This window comes from Onychostruthus taczanowskii, unplaced genomic scaffold, assembly GCF_017590055.1.
Source record: "Onychostruthus taczanowskii isolate IOZ18803 unplaced genomic scaffold, ASM1759005v1 scaffold17, whole genome shotgun sequence".
In the NCBI taxonomy this organism is placed as follows: Eukaryota; Metazoa; Chordata; class Aves; order Passeriformes; family Passeridae; genus Onychostruthus; species Onychostruthus taczanowskii.
In genome coordinates, this window is record NW_024498906.1 from 7,695,866 (window position 1) to 7,718,065 (window position 22,200).

General features: G+C 34.7%; 1 protein-coding gene across 1 annotated transcript in view; it reads right to left on the reverse strand.

Annotated features, from left to right (window-relative positions):
• The window catches only part of CFAP47 (cilia and flagella associated protein 47), a 258,908-nt gene that overhangs the window by 98,428 nt on the left and 138,280 nt on the right, over nucleotides 1-22,200 (reverse strand). Inside the window, exons 50-51 of the mRNA XM_041399915.1 lie at nucleotides 21,191-21,328; nucleotides 3,436-3,533 (exon numbers count right to left, since the gene is read on the reverse strand). Of these exons, the coding sequence (XP_041255849.1) occupies nucleotides 3,436-3,533; nucleotides 21,191-21,328 (236 nt within the window). The remainder of the gene's footprint in view (nucleotides 1-3,435; nucleotides 3,534-21,190; nucleotides 21,329-22,200) is intronic.

A 22,200-nucleotide genomic window follows, 5' to 3' on the forward strand; every position in this document is an offset into this window, starting at 1 on the left:
AAACTGGGCTTGATTCATTTAACTAATCAATCTTCACTTTGAATTTTAGGTTGAGAGAAAAAACACATCCAGAAGTGACATGTAGTTAGATGGGTCTCAACAATGTAGAAATGCAAACTTAAAATATTTTATAAAAAATATGAGTAAAACCAAATTATCTCTAAGTCTTTCAGATACATATCTGCACATAGGCTTTGATATTGAAATTTTTCACCTTAAGGATGTCAAGACATGTTTGTTTCAAAGCATACTAAAGGTAAATGTAACTGGAAAATCTGTGTTGTTCCAATTCAAGATCATTGATCTAATCAGAATTAAGCATTATGCAAAAGATAGATGAAAGCACATGCAATAACCCTTACCACAGAAAATCCTGAGCAAATCAAATGAGGATGGCAACACAATGCATGAGTTTGGGATGAGGGCAGTACAGACCTAACTTTTAGGTAGGTTTTTCTTTTAGGTAGGTTTTTCTTTTTAGCTGATTTTATGCACTGAAAACAGAAGAGAGCAACTCTGCTGACACCAAGATGTGAGCTACAGGCAATTGCATGGTGCTGCCATAGAACTTCTTGCTTCTTCAGAGTTCTCTGCACTCTTGAACCTCAGGCCTCAGGCCATCCATCAGGGTCAGAAACTTGGCCTGAATCCTGACACCTCTCACCTCCCCTTTCCACATGATGGGACCTATCATCCTACCACAGGCACTGCACTTCAGACAGACGCCCATGAATGAAGTGCAAAAGGCTGAGTCAACCTAAAGCATTTCCAAACCTCAAACACAAAACTGGAATCTGCAAGCAAATATACTCATCAACAATAACAGGCATGTGCCAAGATGATCCCACACTGTCCACTGTTCCTGGGGTGCCCCCCAGCCCTCAGCTCCCTGGGTCCTCTCTGGCTGCCAGCAGGTCACTGTGGCCACTATCAAGAACAGCAAGATGCTACACCTGGCTCATTTAACATCTCCATCCTGACAACTTTATCTCTGCTGTAGCTAATTTTGGATATTTCAGAAGTCTGGACACTTGTGTAAGACAGAACAGTATTTTTGACATGCTGAGAATAAATTTGAATTATATTTGATGATGAGATTCAGCTATAACTACCATACAAAAGCAGTGCTATTAGTATTTTAAATTAAATGTTGCTAATTCTCTCTGTTCCAAGGGCCAGGAAGGAAGAAGACTCTAAGGTCAAAAAGAGATCAATGTATTAATTAAATCTGACTCACTGATGTAGCAGATGTATCAGGTGTCTATGCTTTTGAAATATTTATCAGATTTTGAAGTAATTTCAAGTTCTCAGTTTCACAAGACTCCATCAATGGTTTTCACTAGCAAGATCTTCAAATGTTTTACTGTTTTCATTACTGGGACATTCCATGCAAGACTAAATAAATCTCAGATGTAAAATTTTGGCCATTAGCTCTTGATGCATATTGGTCAGTAAAACTAAGACATCATCACTAAATATTCTTTAGCAAATGATCATATTTCTTCTCCATTTTTTCTTTGGCAAACTAAGTTGATAGAGCTATTTAACATTCATATGACAAGGCTTGCTTTCCCAGTCCCCCATGCTTCTAGGGGATTTATTTGATTTTCTTCCAGTATTTCAAAATCATTTTTAACTTTCAAGAACCAGACATGTGCACATTCTAATAACAGCACCATCAACATGATTTGCTTTCTGTTCATGTCTGACCATTCTTCAGCAGTCAAGGACTGCATTGGCTCTCTTTCCTGGTGTCACACTGACAGCTCTACTGAGACATTAGCTAGGATAATCCTATTCCCTTACCTTAGAGACAGAAAGCTCTCACACTCCAAAATTAAGTGCCTGGCATGTAACCAGTAAATTCAGCGACCACAATTCCTTAATAGTAACCACATGTTATTATTTGCTAGTCATAAATATTCATGTCATCTTCCAAACTCATCAATAAGAACAATTTTTTTACATTTTCCATAGAGATCTGAAGAAGAGACATAGCTACTGCTTTACTTCCTTCATCTTCTTTTAAAGGATTTATCAAAAATTTAAGGCAAATCATTTCAGTGCCCTGAACATCGCAGAAGTATTTTGTACTTTAATGTGGTTTTTTTAAGCTTTCACATTGAATTTGATTAAAATTTATAGGAATAGTTCAAATGCACCTTGAGAATATCTCATACAATAGGAGTCAATAGTGTACTTCAAATCTAGCCTTCCCTTTTACCACTTCAGAGAATTTTCAGATCAGAAAATGATACAGGGCAATGCACGATCCTGTGGGACACAAACCTACACTACTCTTTTCAAAGTCTCAAATCACAAACTCCTTTAGTCCAGCTTTTATGTTTCTTACTAGCAGCAGACACCTCCCAGCATACTCATCCATCACCAAGACTTTGAAAACATCATTATCTGTTTCTCTTCCCTAAAGAAGTTCACAGTCAGGAACTGAACTTCAAGGAAAGAAGAGCAAACCTGAAGTCATATATGGGGAATGATATTTAAATATTTTAAGAAGTGGTTACTGCTTTGGGTTTTTACCCCCCATTTTAACACATGCAAAATCAACTGAGGAAACTCTCCTCCATTCCCAGCATCTATGACTGCAAGAGGTATGCCCCTAGCACCTCCATCACATATTTTTATTTGCAAAAATGTTCCTGCAGAAAAATACCATACCAGTTAATTCCACTCATACAACCTGTTACCAGCACCCATTATTCCAACGCATGCAGAAAGCAGGATGTCTAGACAACAAAGCAAAAATACATTTACAGAAGATCTACAGAAGATAGAAAAAATATTAGAACACCTTACAAATGATAATTCAAAGGCAAATAAAATTACAAATCAGTGGGAAGCAAAACCACTATTTATTAAGCAAACATACTAAAAAATATTTTATCTTTACATAGTTGAGTGACTTAAAGCATACTTATTTAATATGATGCAATTGTTCTTCTAGTCATGATTAAAATAATTTAATTTTTTAAAGAATGACAGTATGTATTCATTTAGCAATACAAACATGATTAAATACATCCCAATGATTAAAGAAATTTAAATGACAATAATAATTTGGCATGCATGAAGTACCAAAAGAGAAAAATTCTGTTGTGGACAACAGATACGCTGAAGTATTTTTAGAATTCAGGCTTATTTGAGATCCAAAATTAAAAGCATATGTCAGAAGAATAATAGTGTAATTTTTCCAACAGAGTAAAGAAGATACTTTTATTCAAGCATTTATTTTAGTTCATATCACTGAGCTTAAATGAGATCTTAATATGTATTGAATTTCATGACTCAAAAAATTATTTTGTGGTCACTTAATAAAATTGATTAATCCTCTGAGATAGCAGCCAGAACAACAATAAAAATTAAATTTTTCTTCTAATGAAGTAGAACTAAATTAGCCATGTAGAGTAATCTTACCAGAGCTTTGCAGTCCACATCTATCGTCCTTTCTGCTGCTGCAGGTGCACTGAAAATCTTCAAGGAGTACCACACTTTGCAATTTGTAGAACTTTCTCCTATGTTAGAAAAACAAAAATGCCTTACAAATTATCCAATGGGGCGATCAATCTTAGCAACCTTCAAATCAATGAGAACTTTGAACTTTTAGCAGAAATGCCAGTCACTCTTCATACTGAGACAAAACAAATCCTGAACTGATTTAATCAGTGTCAACAAACTGTATTATCTAATCCCTTCTTGTCAAGATTCAGAATAGTAACAAAATTAATATATACAAAAATGGAATGGAAATAACACTTTGGCAAATTAGCTTCCTAGACTACCACATTGTCTCTGGGTTTTAAATATCATTGATTTGTAACTAAAACTTCAGAGCAAACTGACAATACTTTTCTAATTTTATATCAGGAAACCAAAATTACTTCCTCTCACACAATAGTTTTTGTATCTAGCATTTTCCTGGTTTTAGAACACAGTCGTGAATGTTAATAAAATTATCTCATCAAACTCATTCAGGTAGATGAAACAAATTAAGCCTGAAATCTCTACCATAAGGCCTGATTTTCACAGCACAGATATTTCATGTGGCAGGATTTTTTCATATATAAAGAATTTTTCAGCCCCTTTTAATAATGCCTACCCAAGAACTACTTGCACTATTGCTGTTTGTCAGCAAATTGTATGAGATGAAAATAGCCTTAATCCTCCTACTCACGCTTTCCTGAATTATACACTAGAGAGCTCCATTAGCACTCCTGTTTTACCACAGCATTACCTTGGGAGCTCCTGCTGGTTTTCTCTTCTGCTGTGACCCCAGATCATCTCAGAGTCACCATTCTCCTTGCTACAGTTCCTTATTCCACATATATGACTTTAATTCCAAACCCTCTTTCCAATAAAACTGTTTCTGACAGGATTTATTTGCATTATTTTCTTACAATTTCCACCAAGTACATTCTGTATTAACTTACCCATTTTCTTTAGGCTAATTTGATATGCATACAATTTACTGGGTTTTAATACCAGAATTCCAGGCTTACACTGTCTGGCATAGGCTCAGTATTTTACAATCTATAAAAGTTAGCGTCATTGAGCTAAAGAGATCTTCTGAATCCATTAAAGGATTGTGGCATGTACAGGACCCCGAGTTTAATCAATTACAAAAGGTAAAAAAAAAAACAACAATACACAGAAGAGAGGTAACTTCTGCAAGAAGGGAGAATCACCTTACACCAAAACAGAACATACTGCCTTGAAAGCTGAAATAAAAGTTCTTAATTAAAAGATTAAAAGAAAATTAAAGAGTACCCATAGCTTGTGACATCACATTCTTCAAGAATGCAGTCAAACTGTAGGCAAAGCTCTGAAATTCAGGTAGGAAACAAAAGAGCATGAACAGCAATGTTCCATTTACCAAGGATATGTGATTAAACTGAAGAACAAAGGGATTTATTAAAGTATAGCAAGACATTCAGGAATGAAAGTCTGTAAGGTTAAGGAAAACAGAAAAGAGCATAAGCTGCTATTTAAACAAAAAAATAACAATGCTGCCACCCTCTCCACAAACCTCCAAGAACACTCATACCAAAAAAAGCTCCACCCTCAAGTGACAATTTGCTAAGGATTTAAAAAAGCAGTAGCAGAACCTTTTCAAACATCTGAAGCTGGTAGCCTGACAAACTCAGAAGCACTGATAGATGATCAGGGTGGAAAAGGAATGCTCAAGGAAGATAAGGCTGAAGCAGAAAATCTAAATTAATTCTTTGCAGTAGTGTTCATTACAGTGGAGTTCAGGGACTTTCTAAACTCTAGAACTTTTCTTGAGGGGAATGGTCAGAGAGACTCTTCCAAACTGAGGTTTCAGCAGAAAAGGTTTCAGAGCAGACTGATAAAGAAGAAAGTAACAAATCACCTTTGCAAGAGAGTGTCTGCCCAAAAATTGTGGTTTAATGAAAGGTGTCCCTGTCCATGGCAGCGGGGGATGGAAATAGACAACCTTTAAAGTCCCTTCTAACCCAAACCATTTTAGGATTCTGCAAGTCTCTGAATTCAAAAGGACCTCATGTATTAAATTGTGGGGGTGCAAACCAGCATGTGAACCCTTGCTTAAGTCAGCTTGGGATATGAAGAAATGAAAAAGCAGAGAATGTGTTGCCAATTTTTAGACAGGTATGCTGCATAAATTCAGAAATTACAGATGTGAGTTTGTTTATGTATTCCAAAGAAAATTATTACCATCACAAATAAGGGAGAGAAGCCACAACACACAAAACTATTTGAATTCTTTGACAAAATCAGCAGCTGTGTGAATAAGGGAAATGTGGTTTACGTAGTACCCTGCATAGCTACTTGTCATTACAACATCAGACCTTCCAGCAATTCCTATATTCTGCAGCCAAGTTATTTTTCCATATACACTTAGAGCCTTCATTTTCTCTCTGACCACACATTTCTCCTTGGCATTCATAACTTCGCTGAATCACATTCCTGTTCTTCATAACTGCAGTAATATAAAACTTATTGTCTACTCCTCTCTTCTTCCTTTAATATACAAAGTCACTTATTCTGTTCAATTTGTTTAAAAAAGACTCTAAAATTTCTGATATTTCTCAAAAGCAAAGCTTTCAGGTCAAGTTGCTTTCTTTTTAGTTTTGAATTCAAGTATTTTGAGCTATTAAAACTTTTTTCTGTGTTAGAAATTATTGATTTCTTTTTTCTATTTTTTATGCATTTGAATGCCTAGATTAATTTCTCTTTAAATTTTTTCTCACTTTTTAAAAATCAAATCTTTTTTCTGGAGAACCTAAATAGAATTCAGTACTTACAGATTACCTTTCTGGGAAACAGCTATCATGCTTGGGAGGGAATAACTTGTATGGATTTTCCAACGATATTACATGCATTTAGATATTTTCAATGATAATATTATTTGCATAACACTTGATATTTCCCTAAATATTTTTAAATACTTTCATGGAAACAATTTTTTTAATGCATGATATGAACCTGGAAATTCTCTGCTGAAGGAGCATATTTTTATTTTTACAGCTAAACTCTTGACTGAAAGTTTCTGCAATTTCTGCTTAGCATTAAGCCTTGAAGTTGTATAAACTTTGATGTTCTGTCAACTTTGTTTTTCTGAAACAAAGCTGAATTGTTATTTGCTGCCCACTTGGATTGTTAAAAGCATAAAACTCAGGGCTTTATCCTCGCTTAGCTGAAAACCTGATATCAAATAGTGATTTAAAGGTGAGTCCCTGCCCATGTCCTTACACATATAATGCATTTGAACAGGCTACATCAAGGCCAATTTATTGCAAGTATCCTCATCTCCAAGTAATTATAGACTAATTTTACTCCAAATTTATCCTCTTCCTAAGGCAACCCACAAGACAGAAGCTAGTTCATCCTCTCAAGAGTACTCAGAAGTCACTTCCAAAGCTATAAAGCTTAAGCTCCCTGGAAAAAATAAAATATTATAAACAGATCAAAGTAACAGCAAATGCTTTTGGAATTTCCTTTAGTTCTATCTCAGCATTCAGACCCAAAAAAACAACTTACATGTCTGAAGTGTAGTATTAGAAATTAATTTTCTAATGTAGAGAGCAGAAAGTCAGGAGTTTGGGGATTTCTATCACCATTTTTTATAGAGTTTTTCAGAGTTTTACTTTACAGAGAGTAGCTGCTGGGAAAGGCTCAATGATCAGGGGCAATGGAGATAAACTCAATATACTCAGGCTGGAACTCATAGATAGCTCTTTCTCTAGGCACAGAACAAGGTTATATTTTTCTGTTTTCTGCACACATTTCAAAAGCAGGCAGAAAAAAAAAAAATAGCATGCACTCTTCCTTTTCTCTGTACTTTTCTAAACTTCCATTGACATTTTTTATGCATTTTAAGTCTTTTCTTAGAGCCTGAGCACTGCACTTTGATTTCTTGTGAGATAAACTCCATTTGACTTTAGGCTTGGGTCTCTTATCGCCTCACTCTGGGCCCTTGATGTCAAATAAAAATCCTTTGCCTGCTTTATGCAACCACCAGGTCATGATCTTGTCAGATTTCATGAAATAAACAAAGCAAATTGCAGTCAGTGCTTCAGATGGAAATCACCACTAGAGAGGAGCGAGCAGAAATCTTCTGAACATAAAAATGCATCTACTTTAATATTTAATCTCCACCACCTTCTCTTTCAGTCTCTCCTTTGGTCAGCAGGCTTTCACCCTGACTAGTTAGGATCAAGCACCTGTCACTAATGGTTACTGCAAGCCAGCATCTTCAGCTCCTGCATACTCAGTTAGCACCATTGTAAAAGTGTGGCATTCACATGCTGTGGAAAAATCCCTTCAACCCAGGATTCTTCTCCTGGGAAGCTGAGTCCTCTGTCTGCTACACCAGCCATTAAATGTGCTGTCAGTTATAAAAAGAAAAGATCCTTCTCTCCTGATGGAGATAGAGCTGTCCATCAGCTCTGAATGACACATCACTGATGATGAAGGAAGATTTGCCTTGGTGTCCTGAAAATTGTAAAATTCCAGGGTCTTTGGGAGGGGAATGTATGTGTGACAGGACACAATGGGGGGAACTTGAATTGTACTGCTAAATAACATTAATTTATTTGAAATACTTCATCCAAATTTTGCTGACTTCTTGCATTGGAATCAGAAATATGATTATTTAAGGAAAAAGCTGAATTTAAGTGATATTTTCAAATTTAATGTGAGTTCTTTGTACAGCATTTTTACCTAATATCTACAGAGTTAATATAGCAATAAACATTAATAAAGTACATTCAATTCCATTTTAAACAAAACACTCTTAGATAGGGATGTTTAAGGGTATGGGTTTATTTTGGAATAGTGGGCAGAAAAATAGCAAAGCATGATTACTTAATTCTCAAGAAAACTTCTTAGGCTGAAAGTTATGGACATTCTCACTGAGTGAACATCCTTAATGTTTTCCTCATAGGTATACTGCTGTACTTTACAGAATGTAAGACATAAATGAAAAATGACATTTTGTCTAGTGTCCTACTATACATAAAAATGTAACTGCTTTTAATATGTAAAGAGCTCATGCAGAAAAAACCCCAAAATTTAAACCTTTTTGATTTATAATAAATACTTTTCATATAAATTATGTGAAACAGACTAGCTGTAAAGCCCATGACTATTTACATTCCTTATTTTTCTAACTGGAATGGCCTTAACCAGCTAAGAATTACTATAAAAAGACCTTACATTTCTTTTGCAAACTTTTAGGGACAATTTTAGTTTCCCTACAATGCTAAATTTAAAAACAAAAAATATTTTTACAGAGTTTTAGGGAATTACTTCAGACTCACCATAAACCTCCAAGTTCATTCCAGATAGAAAACTAATTGCAATAATCAGTCCTAAGACATGTAAACCTTTTAGAAAAAGGTTTTGGATACTTTTGACAGTGTCTCTAGATAAATCTAATTGGTTCACATGCTGAAAGACAAGCCTGCAATTTTTTCTGTGTAGGTCGACCCACTACTCCATTGAAAAAGAAGTTAAATCTTGTTTTAACAGGCTCTAGATACCTCTCTTCACTTTTAGTTTCCAAGTATAAAAAAGCTGTGCTTGATTTATGGGGGAAAGCTGTAAAACATTAACTCATTAATAAAATATTGCAACCCTACTACATTAAGAGCTCAAAATGATGCAAAAAGTCAGACATTTATATTCATTTTTACTACATGAGGAATAACTTATCCTTGAAAAGGCAACACTTCTACACTTTCCTCTTCCAGGGAAGTTATTAGTTTAGGGGTTTCACCTTCAGGTTTGAGTTGATGGGTCTCCTCACCTAAGGGTTATACTTTTTCAATAAAAGTAATCAATATGTACAGCTTTTAAAAATGCTTTTGCATAACATGACATGATAAACTTTGCTCTCAGCTTCCATTTTACGTACATGAACATATCTGAGAAACCTGAACATTTAAATGAATATTCATGACATGTATTCCATATAACACTACTTGGAAAAATATTTTAATATTCATCAGTCATTAATCTTCCTTATAAAGGATATGATGTTTTAATTCCCCAAGAGCAACATAAATTAAGAGTGTACCTTACATTCTGTATCCAGCCTAAGTCATGGAGAGGGACAGTCCTTAAAGTGACTGAGGATGGAAGATTGCATCAGTTTGCACATGTAAATTGGCCTTTGAAATGCTGCAATTTAAAATTAAATTATGATGCTTTCATGTGTAAATGTGTACTTAATATTAAATAAATTCAGAATTTTCAAGTTAATATAGTACCTATAGGCAGGCTTGGTGAAGAAGGGTATTCTACAAAAGGAAAATCGGAAAGACAGATAAAGGTTCCTTTTCTTCAGGACTTGTCCTAAACCAGGCAAGAACTGTATCTCCAGAGCCTTTTCCACTCAGGAAAATTTGGAAATGGAAATTAGAACATTTTTTTAAAATGCAAAATCAAAATCTTATTTTGGCCTTGGAATTATCTGTGAATAATACAACACAAAGCCCCGAAAAAGTGTCTGACCTTTTAAAAGGCAAAAATTCAGAACCTCTCTTTTTTAAATTCTGGCTTCAAATCCATCTTTTCAAATGCACATCACCGCCTTATGGTGCAAATCGAGATACCACTAGCCCATGAAAGACATTCCTTTCCTCTAAACTCCTTCAAAACTGTAAGGAGAAGAGAGAATTTTAACACTAGACAGCTTATTTCAAGGAAATGGATGACTAACGCCGTTGGCATCTTCCATTTTTGAAGTTCAGTCTTCCATACTATTAATACCACCACAGCAGGATGTTCTAACACCATTTTTCAGTTAGACACCTTTACTCCATAGACACTTTCTCATCTCCATCTCCCAGGTAACAACTTAAAAAAAAATCACCCAGCAGATCTGCTATGTCTGTGGGATGTGGAAGATGGAAAATATCTCGTTACCTCAGAATACTCTTGATGTCCTTCATAAACTCGCAATACCTTGATATGATGATGTCAAAGTTCTCCCTTCTCCTCTGCTGTTGAGTGATGAAAATGTAATTATGGAAAATATGGTTATTCACCTTGGGTGAATAACCATATTCACACCTAACATATAGGGCCTTTTTTCACTCTCCATTTGGGTTGTATCCTACACTTATCCAGGGTATGTATCTTTCGTGACATTTAGCCCAGCCTGTCTACTGGTGACAGAAAATCTGTCTGCTTAACACACTGAGACAGAAATCAGGATCTGATCTTATTAACATGTTAAACTCTGTCTGATGAAATCATGGCATAGGAATAAACTCAGGGCACATGACAATATGTCATCCATGCACTTGTGACATTAGTAAATACAGATCTAAAACAAGAGATAAAAAAATCAACAAGAACACAGGTAATATATTTGTCATTAGAATCCAACCCCCCTCACCTTTTTGAGCTCTGCAGGCAGCATGACATATGTGAACACAAAGTATGCAAAGAGTAGGAAAATTTCAAATGCTGAAATGAAATTCAGCAAATTTTGGCAACAGAATCAAAACTTCACTGCTTTGGTGGTTTTGGAAGGGAGTGGAAGGAAGTAGGGCGGGGGGCAGGGAAGGGATTATTCTACCTTAGTAAAAGTTTGAGGAATGAATTCTGGGGAAATGAATCTAAAGGATTGTCACAAACCTTACTAATGTAGGTCCAATGTCTCAATTACACTTCTTACTGTGCCTTCCTAAGACCATAAAGCCACACACGGAGAAGAACCTCAGATTTTCATAACAAGGCTGAATACTCACTGCAGAGGTGGGATGGCAGTGACATTTAAAAATCTGCTACATAAGGAATCTGCCACTAATAAATCATTGACAATAAAGTTGGTGGGTTTCAAGTGCAAAGGTCTGTGTGTTGAGAGCAACCTGCACCTCACACATATGATGTCACATGGAGTTCTCAAAATTTTCCCTTTAAGGCATTTTTTTGTCTTTTATTGCCTGGCTCTATTAATTCTCTCTATTCTTAGAGATGATTAACGTGTCTCCAGTGGTTACCTCAAAATCAGACTGCCATCATAAGCAGAATCTTTGTGGTAATTTACAGGAAGATGATACTTTTTCAGTTACTGCACTATGGTTTTAGAAGTTTGAATAGCAAGGAAGAAGAACTAGAAATTTTCACTCAGCATAAATTTATATAATTGGAGATTATATAGTGAAGTGATTGTTTAGATTATTAACACTTTAAAAGTACTGTTTAACTTCTAATGTGAAGATAAGTAATATTTGCTTTAAGACTCATAGTTATTTGGTTATTATAATTACCTTTGTTCAAAGACCTGACAAAGACAGAAGCTGAGATTATGTGGAGAAGATACTTAAAATAATCTAGTCTAAGAGTTGAGTAAGGAAATAATTCCAAAGGGCAAAGAGACAAGAATAACTCAAGAAGTAAAGTAAAAAAAAAAACAAACCACAAAGTAGCTGATTGTTAGGCAACTATGAAAAGACACAAAACCACAGAAAAACTTGTACAACCAATAACAATTTGAAGTTCAAAAAACAACGATTGTTTAATAAATTATTTTATTTTATTTTCCTTAGAGATTTTTGAGGAAAGACAATGATCGCAATTTTCATATGCACGAAATGTTGCTACTAGGAGTGACCTCTGTGATGGAGAGAGTGACAAATGGTGGACTTTAGAGAATGCAAAAAGTATCAGTGGAACTTTGCAGTAGTGAGGGTGGAGAAGAACCAGGACAGATTACCTAGGTCATGCAGGGTTTATTAGGAAATAACTTTGAAGGAAATCCTATAGGAATGGTTGTCAAAATCCACAAGGAAACAAGTTACTCCTACCAAGTTATACTTAACTAACACACTCTCATGATGCAAAATGTCTCAAAACAGCCTCATTTCCAGCCATAATCTTTAGCTCACATAAATTGAATTGTGATACTTTGTTAAGAAACACAGTCAGGACTGTGTTAAACTAATGACCACAAATTATGTACTAAACCTCCCTGCTTCCTCCTACTTCATACAACTTTAAAATTAATTAAATTATGAGGGGTTTGGGATTTATCCCCAAGGACTGCTGGTTTGTTTTGTTTTTTTTTTTCCCAAAGGATTACTGTTCTTTCTCCATTTGGCATATTTGTCTTTATTTCTACTGACACCATTTTTCTATCTTTGTCTGCCTATGTCTTAACCTTGGAAAAATCCAAAGGTAGCAGAAAAATCCAAAGGGAACCTTGTTTCTGACTATCAACTTTTAAGGTCTCAGTTAAGAAACAGAAAAAAATATTGCTCATTCCTATTATGCTGGCATATAAAGCTAAGGGTGATCACAAACAAAAGGATCCTAAATTTCCCTGCAGGCCCTCTGGAAGGTTGGAAAACTCATCAGTAATATTGAAGGACACACACAAACCCAATATAAAGCATGTAACAAGGAAAAGAATGGGAAAGAGAATAGAAGGGAAAGCCACCTTGTGTCAGAAGAGTCACCAATACCAACTGCTTGAAAAAATTTTAAAAGTATATGGTAAAATAACCTAGAACTTTTTATTCTGCCTCATGGCAGAAACAGCATCCACTGGCCAGGTTTTGCATAGAGCTGCACATTTTAAGAGCGTGTAAACTGTGACTTTATGTGAGGAAATCACTTGCCAGGTGAACAGCTTGGGCAGCTGTGTCACAAATATTTCAACATGTCTGAAAAGACAAATGCCAGCTTAGAAGTCATGTACACACAGTCACAGCTGATATACCCTTGGCACAGTAGGTTAAGTTATACTCAGATGATTTCCAGTCAGGAAATTCCTTAAAATGATACCAAAGTGCTTTCATGTTCATGTCAGAATGAAAACAAAACATGTTAAATAGCTCATAAATGTAGGAATTTAATAGTTATATTTCTTCAGAGAAAACATAATTGCTCAGACTTTCAGGTTTTTTTCATTTTTTCTTTGTTTTTTTTTTTTTAATGTGTGATGTTTTACTACATAAAATGCCTTCATAAATTTAACATTTCAGCGCTTAAGAACTCTTTAAAATAGAACATCTGACATGAAAAAACTGTATCCAGAAAAAAATAAATATTCAATTAGTATGACTTTATAACTGGTTAAAATCTTTTACTGAATAAAGAAAAAACATACCAATGTGTAATTATTTCTTGTTTTCAACTTTTTTTTCAGTCATACACAAGTTATTGAATTAAATATGATTGTAGATTGGTGAAACACAGATTATATAAAGAGCATGTAAGTTAAACACAATGACCTGTGACAAGGCTAGCAATCAAAAAATACAAAAAGTCAGCAGAAAAGCAGCAAGTATTCTCCAGTTGCAGAAATCTGCTCAAAATATGGCACATAGTTATTACAAAGGCTTCTTATTTCTAAGTCTTAGCAGCAAAGACCCGCTAAAGATTCTTAACAATCCTCCAGGTGTAATATGCTGTGGTGCAATATATTTCATGGTCTTTATTGCGAAATTCCAAGCCTTATTTTATTATTATCAACATAACATATTAAAAATAAGCTTACTGAAGACAAAGTGAAGCCAGTTTTTACCAGTGCTGTGTCACAAAAGCAAATAACTGTTCTAATGAGTTGCAGCACATACAAGGAGCACGAGCCTTTCACCTGACAGTCAAATACCATTCAATCAGCTGAATTATGGAATCTCCCTTGCAACTGTAAAATCAATTACACTGTTTCCCTAGAAGTTTTTTATCACTCAGCTTGCAATTCAGCACTTTCAAGAAAGAAAAAAAAAAAATAACCACAAAGACCCCAGAAATGCTGAGTACAACATATCTTCCTTTCTACTACAGAATGTAATTAGTATTCAAAGATTTTAACCCCTTCTAGCTAACAGGAAACTAAACTGACAATATTTCCTTGAAGATACATGAATTTTAACTGAATCTTTAATTTTAATTAAATTTGATTTTATTATATGAACTTACATGAGATTTCAGTGAGAAGCCAGCTCGCTTCCAGACAGGGTTCCCTTTTAAATTCTCTACCATATGCAGGCAGGCTCAGTGTATGCAGTTTCCTCTTAAAAAACATGCTAAATATTAAAGCTAAGAATGCCCATTTCCTATGTGAAGATAGCCCAGAATTACAAATTTTATACCCCAATGAGTGATTCCTGACTGCCATGATAAGAAAAAAAAATTATTCTGTATTTACAGATAAAAAATATTTTTTTTCCAAAATACTGGGGGTTTGCTAAAGATATCAAATTAACCAAAAGCATTTTATCAACCCTAATACAGTCTTACTGCAGTGCTTCCTAGGAACACAGCTAGGCAAAGGCAAAGGCATTAAAACTGACAAATGTCTCTTTTCTTTTTCAGTATAACCCTTTTACTTTAAAATGAACCTTTCAAGTTCATTGGGATTTGGGTAACTTTCCATTCTAAATTCTGTCACAGAGTAGGCATTTCATCTTATTCCCCTAAGGAAAGGCAAAAATACAACAGAAAGCAACATCACACACACAGAAAAGGCAACATTTTTTGTGGGATAAAAAATATGTCTTCACTGAAAGAGGTATTAAAGATTTCTGGTGAGCATGCAGGTCATTTTAGGAAAATGGCATTTATTTCTCTATACATCCATAAAACACAAAATCACTTATATAAAATAGCATCCTGAGCACAATGATGAAGTGGGCAGATTTTCATTCGATTTCAGAAAACATATTGTGGAGTTGTGTGAGCAATTTATGTCTTCAATAATAAAAAGAAAATATGAAGTAAAATTCCATTAATTTTCAAGCAGATCTTTATGCTCATGTAATTCCATGCTAATAAAATCAACCCTTCATTAATTTAATGGATATTGTCTGCCATATTTACAGTAGATGAACTTTATACGGTTGTTCTTACTAATTTCTCAATATATTGCTGTGCAAATAAGGTGTAGGTAACCAATAAATCCAGAGAAGTTAGTGAAAGCAATCCTGCAATTCTTTCCAACATTCAATAACAACTAATGCATATATCACGTTATGAAAGAAGATACATTCTTCCTAAATAACACAAATTTACTTTAATATATTACCAGAAGTACTAATCACAGTTTTACAATTAATTCTAAATTTCAAAATCTTCTTTCATACACATACACTCACTCTCTGATGATAGTGTATCATCTATCTTTTGCCACAGAGGGAAACAGTAGTTCCCCTAATACTTAAAATTTCATAGTTGTGCCAAGAACTATTAGGATTCTACCCACAGAGAAAGCAAAAGAAATATTTTGAGAGAGACAATACAGACCATAACAAATAAAGAACTGCAATGGACAAGAAATATCTATTGCCTGCTCTGTAAAAATAGGAGTGGTCCTTTGCTAGCTAGTTCAGCAAACCTACCCCATAACTGAATGTGTGAGAATGCAGGAGTGCCCAGTGTCTTGGATAAATTAAAAGCCAGAATTCTGAGTGGGAAATTTATTTTGCAGCTGCTACAGAAATAAAAGTCCTCACAAATTCCAGCAGAAGGCTACAGAGGGGACAAGAGGACCTAAGATAGGCACAAAACTCATTCAAAAGAAAACATTGAGATGAACTGAGACTATACTAACAAAAAAAGTACTTTCACAGCTATAATGGCCTAATCACAAATAGTCTTCAAGAATAACCTGTTTTTAGCTTCAGAGGCAGACAGTGGCAGTAGTACATGGTGCAAGCTTGTCTAGTTACCAAAGGCTAGCACTACTTCTAATAACATTAACAGCAACAGGAAGAAGAAGAAGAAATTAGATTGGAAGGAGAAATGTTCTTTATTTTCTTCTCCTGTTGGAAATTATACTCCCTGTCATCTTAAAAACGTAATTTGGACTCGATCTAATGTTTTAATTGATATTTCTGAATTGCATCATTTTCAGAAACTTGAAAGAAATAAATAGTATATTATTATAAATATACATATAAACTGTGTTCTGGATTTGTAAATCTGTTTATAAATTAGCTTAACTGTTGGATTTTCCAAATAGGCTCTGAGAATGTTTATTCAATTATTTCCTCTGCTTGAGGGACTGAACATAAACCTTGAAGGAAGCTGTTCTCACTCTTAGACAATATTGTTGATGTTGCAGTAATTTGAATGTCAAATATCTTGGGGAGAGCTTCATATTTTTTTGGTGAAAGATTAATTTGAATGTTTCATAATATTTAGATTAATGTAAAAGATTCAAGTCATTATTCAGCTAGAAAAAGCTCCACACAGTAAGACTTTTCTAAAAATCCCATATTTGATTTGAACTCCACTTCCTATGAACTGCACCATCTATTAGGCCATAAAGTTTGACTTTTTCCTGTTTTCTGGCTCAGTGAACACTTTCACAGGTCACAGCAACTGAAACAGGATGATAGAGGAGACTGATGGGGACCTTCCCTCTATCCTCTCCTCACCTCATTATCTCCAGCCCCAGACACGCTTACAGGACTGTGAGGAACTGGTAAATATTAGTGTTCTTTTTCATTACCATTATGTACTCTCTGTGTGTTTATAATTCACTACTTGCTAAAGGGTAAAATAATAATTGTTTGTAAGCATGATAAGGTAGGAAAGGCAAAATGATGACCTAGAAAGAGCATGTCAAACACTCCAGCATAACAAGGGCACTGGCTGCAGGGAGACTGCTGCTCTGTTGCTCATTTCCTCTTAAGTTTCAAAAATGTTATTTTTTTTTATATCATTCTGAATGTTTTCTGTCACAGACAAATAGTAACGGCTTATACCCGGACCTGTCATTGAGCCCCACTCATTATTTCTGCTAGGGATTTTGGTTTTCAGAATATTTTTTTAATAAATGGTCTATTAATTGAAAAATTCCATACATACACATTTGAGGTCTTCCAGACATAACAGAATGATGTATTTCTCAGTAAACAGTTTACAGCCTATACAGACTTTCAAAACAAGCATAATGCACATCACAGACATTTAAATTGGATAACAAAATTTAATCTCTTTATATGCAAATGCAATCCTACATGCTATGATATCAAAAAATATGCAGATGTGCAGGTTTACAAGAGGAGTGACTAATTTGTGGTTAGTGCAGATGCAACATTACCTGCCTTCTCAGCACAATAATATTACAACACCTCCTGCAGGAAGGGTGGTGCAACCTGAAGTTCATCAGCAGCCTTACTCTGTGAGCAATTACAGACTGTTCTTGTTATTAATTTTAAATGGGCTACCATGCACTGTTTGCACAGATTTTTAATTGCACACAGTACCGTGCCCCACGAAATTCCATAGGTCCTTTAAGCATTGCTGTATCTGAATTGTTTCAAAACAACATGTTAGTTTATTGGGAGGATCAAGCTGTTCTGAGTCTCAGAAGGGCACAGGAAAATTCATAACATCCAGCAGACTGCAGTACTGCAGAAGGGCACCTACTGAGAAAGCTAACAGTAATTGAACAATCTTTTTGACAAAGGAAGAAGGCATAAAACAGTCTAATACTTAATGTTCTACATATGCTATACCATTCCCCAAAGCTTGTATGCCTTGGCATAAGTATAGCTGCAAATGTGGAAATGCTATTTAAGATCATAGAAAAACAAACAAACAAAAAACAAAACAAAAAACAAAACTAACGAAAAACCCACAAACAAACCAAGCTGTGGTTGGTATTTTAAATTTGCAAATATGCATGCAATTTACATGGGGATTATTTTCTCTGCATAGGTCTTTATTTCTTCCCTGAAGAGGGAGATTTAAACTAATCTGAAGCTGGAGTACATCATGTGTGAACACACAGAATGTAGATTGGACTGAAAAATAGCTTAACTCCCAATAAAAATTTATGGGCTGGTAACTCAAATTGATTTTATAGAACAGTCCTCTTAAAAAGACATTAATTCCAGAAATAATTATGCACATGAGATGTATCAATTATATTTTAATATATTGAAGGTACGTGAAATATCTTACTGCATTAATACTGAATAAATTCTATCATTTACCATTGCATCCTTGGGTCTTATGATCTTTTTAAAAAATTATAATGAAAAAATGCTAAACCTTTATACATTTTTGTCATTCTGAGTATTGTTTGCCTCTTAATCACTTCAATAGTTGCTAGAACAAAGACATCATCCTTATATACAGACATTTTTCTTATATGAATACCCCATAGTGCTCCCACAGGTGTTCATTCCTCAGGGATTGATTTCAAGCCTGGATTGATTTCAAGCCTGGACTTCTTCTGGAAGTCCAGAAGAACCACACATGCAAGTACCATTACCTTCCAAAGGCATCAGATGCTCGAAGAATCACTAGGAAGCAGTTTTTAAACTCAGCAGGAAAGACACTGAACTCAGAGACATCTCATAAGAATTACAATGACAATAGGCTAGAAAGCATAGCCTGCCATTGAAAACCTGGTTGAAGCATAAATTAGCTTTAAGAAGAAAATTAAATTCAGTAATTAATACAGAAAATTGTATTTTAAGCTTTTCCAAAATGAATGTCTGACTTGGCCCCTCTGACTGTGCTTTTTCATCATGCCCTATTTACAAGTAGTGTATCTTTCTGATGTTTAGCCTTTCAAGCACAAGGAAATTCAAAAACCTGGCAATGACATAAAAACCTAAATGCATTTGATAAGAGAAACAAAGTGGGAAGTACAATCTTTGGACAAAGGCAATGATTAGGGCAGCCAGCATAAGACAACAGCCCATGCAAAATTCCCCAAACAAACACTGAGAGACATCACTGCTGGCAGGAGCACTGAAAGCTGTGGCTGAAGTGCCAGGTCTGTGCTGAGTCCTGCTGCTGGAGAGAATGTGAGGGATGATGAAGAGTAGAGGGGGATAATCCTAACGATGCCCTAAGCATTGCCAGCAGTCCTGCAGCTTGAGTCAGTGCAGTTTACTAGAAACATGTAGGTCACAATAAGACAAAGATAAAACACAAGAGTTGCACTAAAATAGCAAAAAATGGCAACTGAAAGAGAAGTTGAAGTAACTTGAGGCAGCCATGTAGGAATAAGGTGTGCAGACTGCTCCAATGACCAGTGGGATTCTCTGCGTGGGAGAGATTATTTCCATGTATATTCGTGGCAGCAAAAGAGGGAGCTGATTCAGGGCTGATTACCTGGCTCCTCTCAGCAAGTTATTAGACTGATATTTTATGACATTATTTATTGTGTTTTAATGTGTCAGACATGTTTGAAAATTTAAATGCATAAATAGACCAATCAGTCTCACATTGTCATTAGGGAATCACATGAAGCAAAAGTATTACAATAATGATAATAGCAAACCATGAAGTTACACTGGCTTTTTACCTAAGAACAACACCCTCCATTCATGTCAGTGACAGGGACAGTACTGAGACATCCACTCTCCTAAACTATTTTCTTGCTTAAGTTCTATGTTCAGTTACTTTCAGTTACAGCCTTTACTAGTTTTAGACTGATAATTCCTAAATAATTTGCAAATATCTCATAAGAAAATATGTTTCATTTGGGAAATTGAAGCTTAACTAAATTCATTAATATTCTCAGGAAGAGAGTAGAGATTTGAAGATTATCTCCTGTTTACCTGGCATCACCCTTTATATTGTTTTATAATTAATTCCACTTAATATATGGAAAATTTATAATTCTTGTCTCTGCTATGTTATCTGCATATATCATCTTAATTTAATCCTTCTTAAAATCCTTCTTCTGTAAAGTTCCAAGGAGATGTTGCATGAGTTTTAATGCCAACCAACTGCCATGTTGCTGTACAGATTATTAATAGACTGTAAAAGAACAGACTTTCTGATATTCACATTGACTTGACTCAAATTATCTCTAATTTATAGATAAAATTAGCTTCTAATTCTTTTTAGAGCTTGATAAATTCTAGTTTTAATTTATCTAGAAAATACACTTATAAAGACAAAGAGATCTCCAATCTGCAAACCCTTCTTAATTTCCTAAAAGCTCAATATTGACTAAACCAATTTTTTTAGTTTAAAACTTTCCTTGATAGATTTCTTTGCAAGAAATATCCTTTAATCAATTAAAAAATGCTTGAAAAATTAAATATATACAAAATTAGATATTAAAAGCATAAAGAACATGGTTCTGTAGGCAAAATTATACTTGCAAATATAAATAGGAAAGTGGAGAAATTAATCTAAAAACAAAAAACCTGGCTTTGTCTATTTGGTGCAACTACAAAAGTGTTCTTCTGGAACACTTGAAATCTCGAAAGTAATGCAGATACTGCTTAGAATAAAGCAGGTGTGACAATATGAAAGTAAGTAGGTATTCTGGAATCTTCTCTTTCTGACTTTATTTTACCTTAACGTAAAGGAGCATCTATACATCTTATAACAGTCTGACTGTTATAAGAAAGTTTTTTCCACAGTGGAAAGAAGTGGAGCAACATGAATTTCAGAAAAGGCCTGCTTTGACATCAGCACTAACAGTATTATTGGAGAGTTATGGAGAAACCATTAAAAACATTCTGTCCCTCTCCAACATCAAGCAACAGTCACTGACGTTGTAAAAAGAGGGGGAAAAAAACAAAAAGAAAAAACCCAGCTTAACAATTCATTAAAATGTTTCAGAAAGCACAAAAGGATGATTTCATACACTTTTTGCAGGCTGTGCAGACTAAATATTCATTTAATTTCAAAACACATTATGATGTAATTTTATGAAAATTGACAACGAATGCATCCATAACAACAACCATACCAGTGTCAGCTGCATCACAAGCTGGTGAAGTCCTCGCTGGCAGTTTCTGAAGGGCCTGTTTGCCATCTGTCCCCTGTGGTGAGCTGCTGCCTTGAGGCTGCTGCTGGTCCTCATCTTGAGCAACAAATGAAATTACACCTAAAACAAATAGATACCAGGTGTTGTATTACCCAGGAATTAGCTCCACAGAAACAGACTGCCAGACACGCACAAGTATTTCCCCAGTTCAAAATGAATACAAAATGAAGTAAAGCTTCCATTCCAGGTGTCAGCCATCCAATTATAATTTATGATATTAAAAAGTATCTCTTGAGTGATTGCAAGGAAATTAACCTTTTTTTGTCCCCAAAGAACTCTTCTCCTTTTGTGAAGAGATCCATAATGAGCACCTGAAAAAGATCAGTAGTAGGAAACACAATCTAAACAAGGACTTCACAAAAGCTACAAAATCTGGTGATCACTAATTGTATCTCTTTCCCAGCTCAATTTTCTGTGCACAATCTTGATTTTTTCTGTTATTTCTTTTTAAATCACAGTCTCATTCTAGTGATATAAGAGAATAACTGTAAGAGTTAAAATATTCCTGTGATACATTTTTGTACTGTATGCTAAATTGTAATCAAATGTGACAAGAAGATAAAATACAGAGATTAAAAATCCTTAATTTATAAATTAACAGATCTATATTTAATAACATAAAATCTATTATGTACACAGTGCCTTTAAATAATATTAATGTCATTCTGGAAGATTTCATATACTGGCTTTAAATTAGCAGGTTTCATTTCTTCCATTTTGTGCCTCTACATAAATCTACATAAATTAAATCTACATAAACTTTTGGAAATACCAAATAACATTCTACATGCATCTAAATTATTTTCCTTCAATGTTCAAAAATATTCTGGAGAATTTCTAAGCCAAAAAAAATACATTTTGCAGGTTTAATTCTTTCTTCATATAAGATCTGAGGGGTGAGGTATTTTAGGCTATTATATAGTAAGAAATGT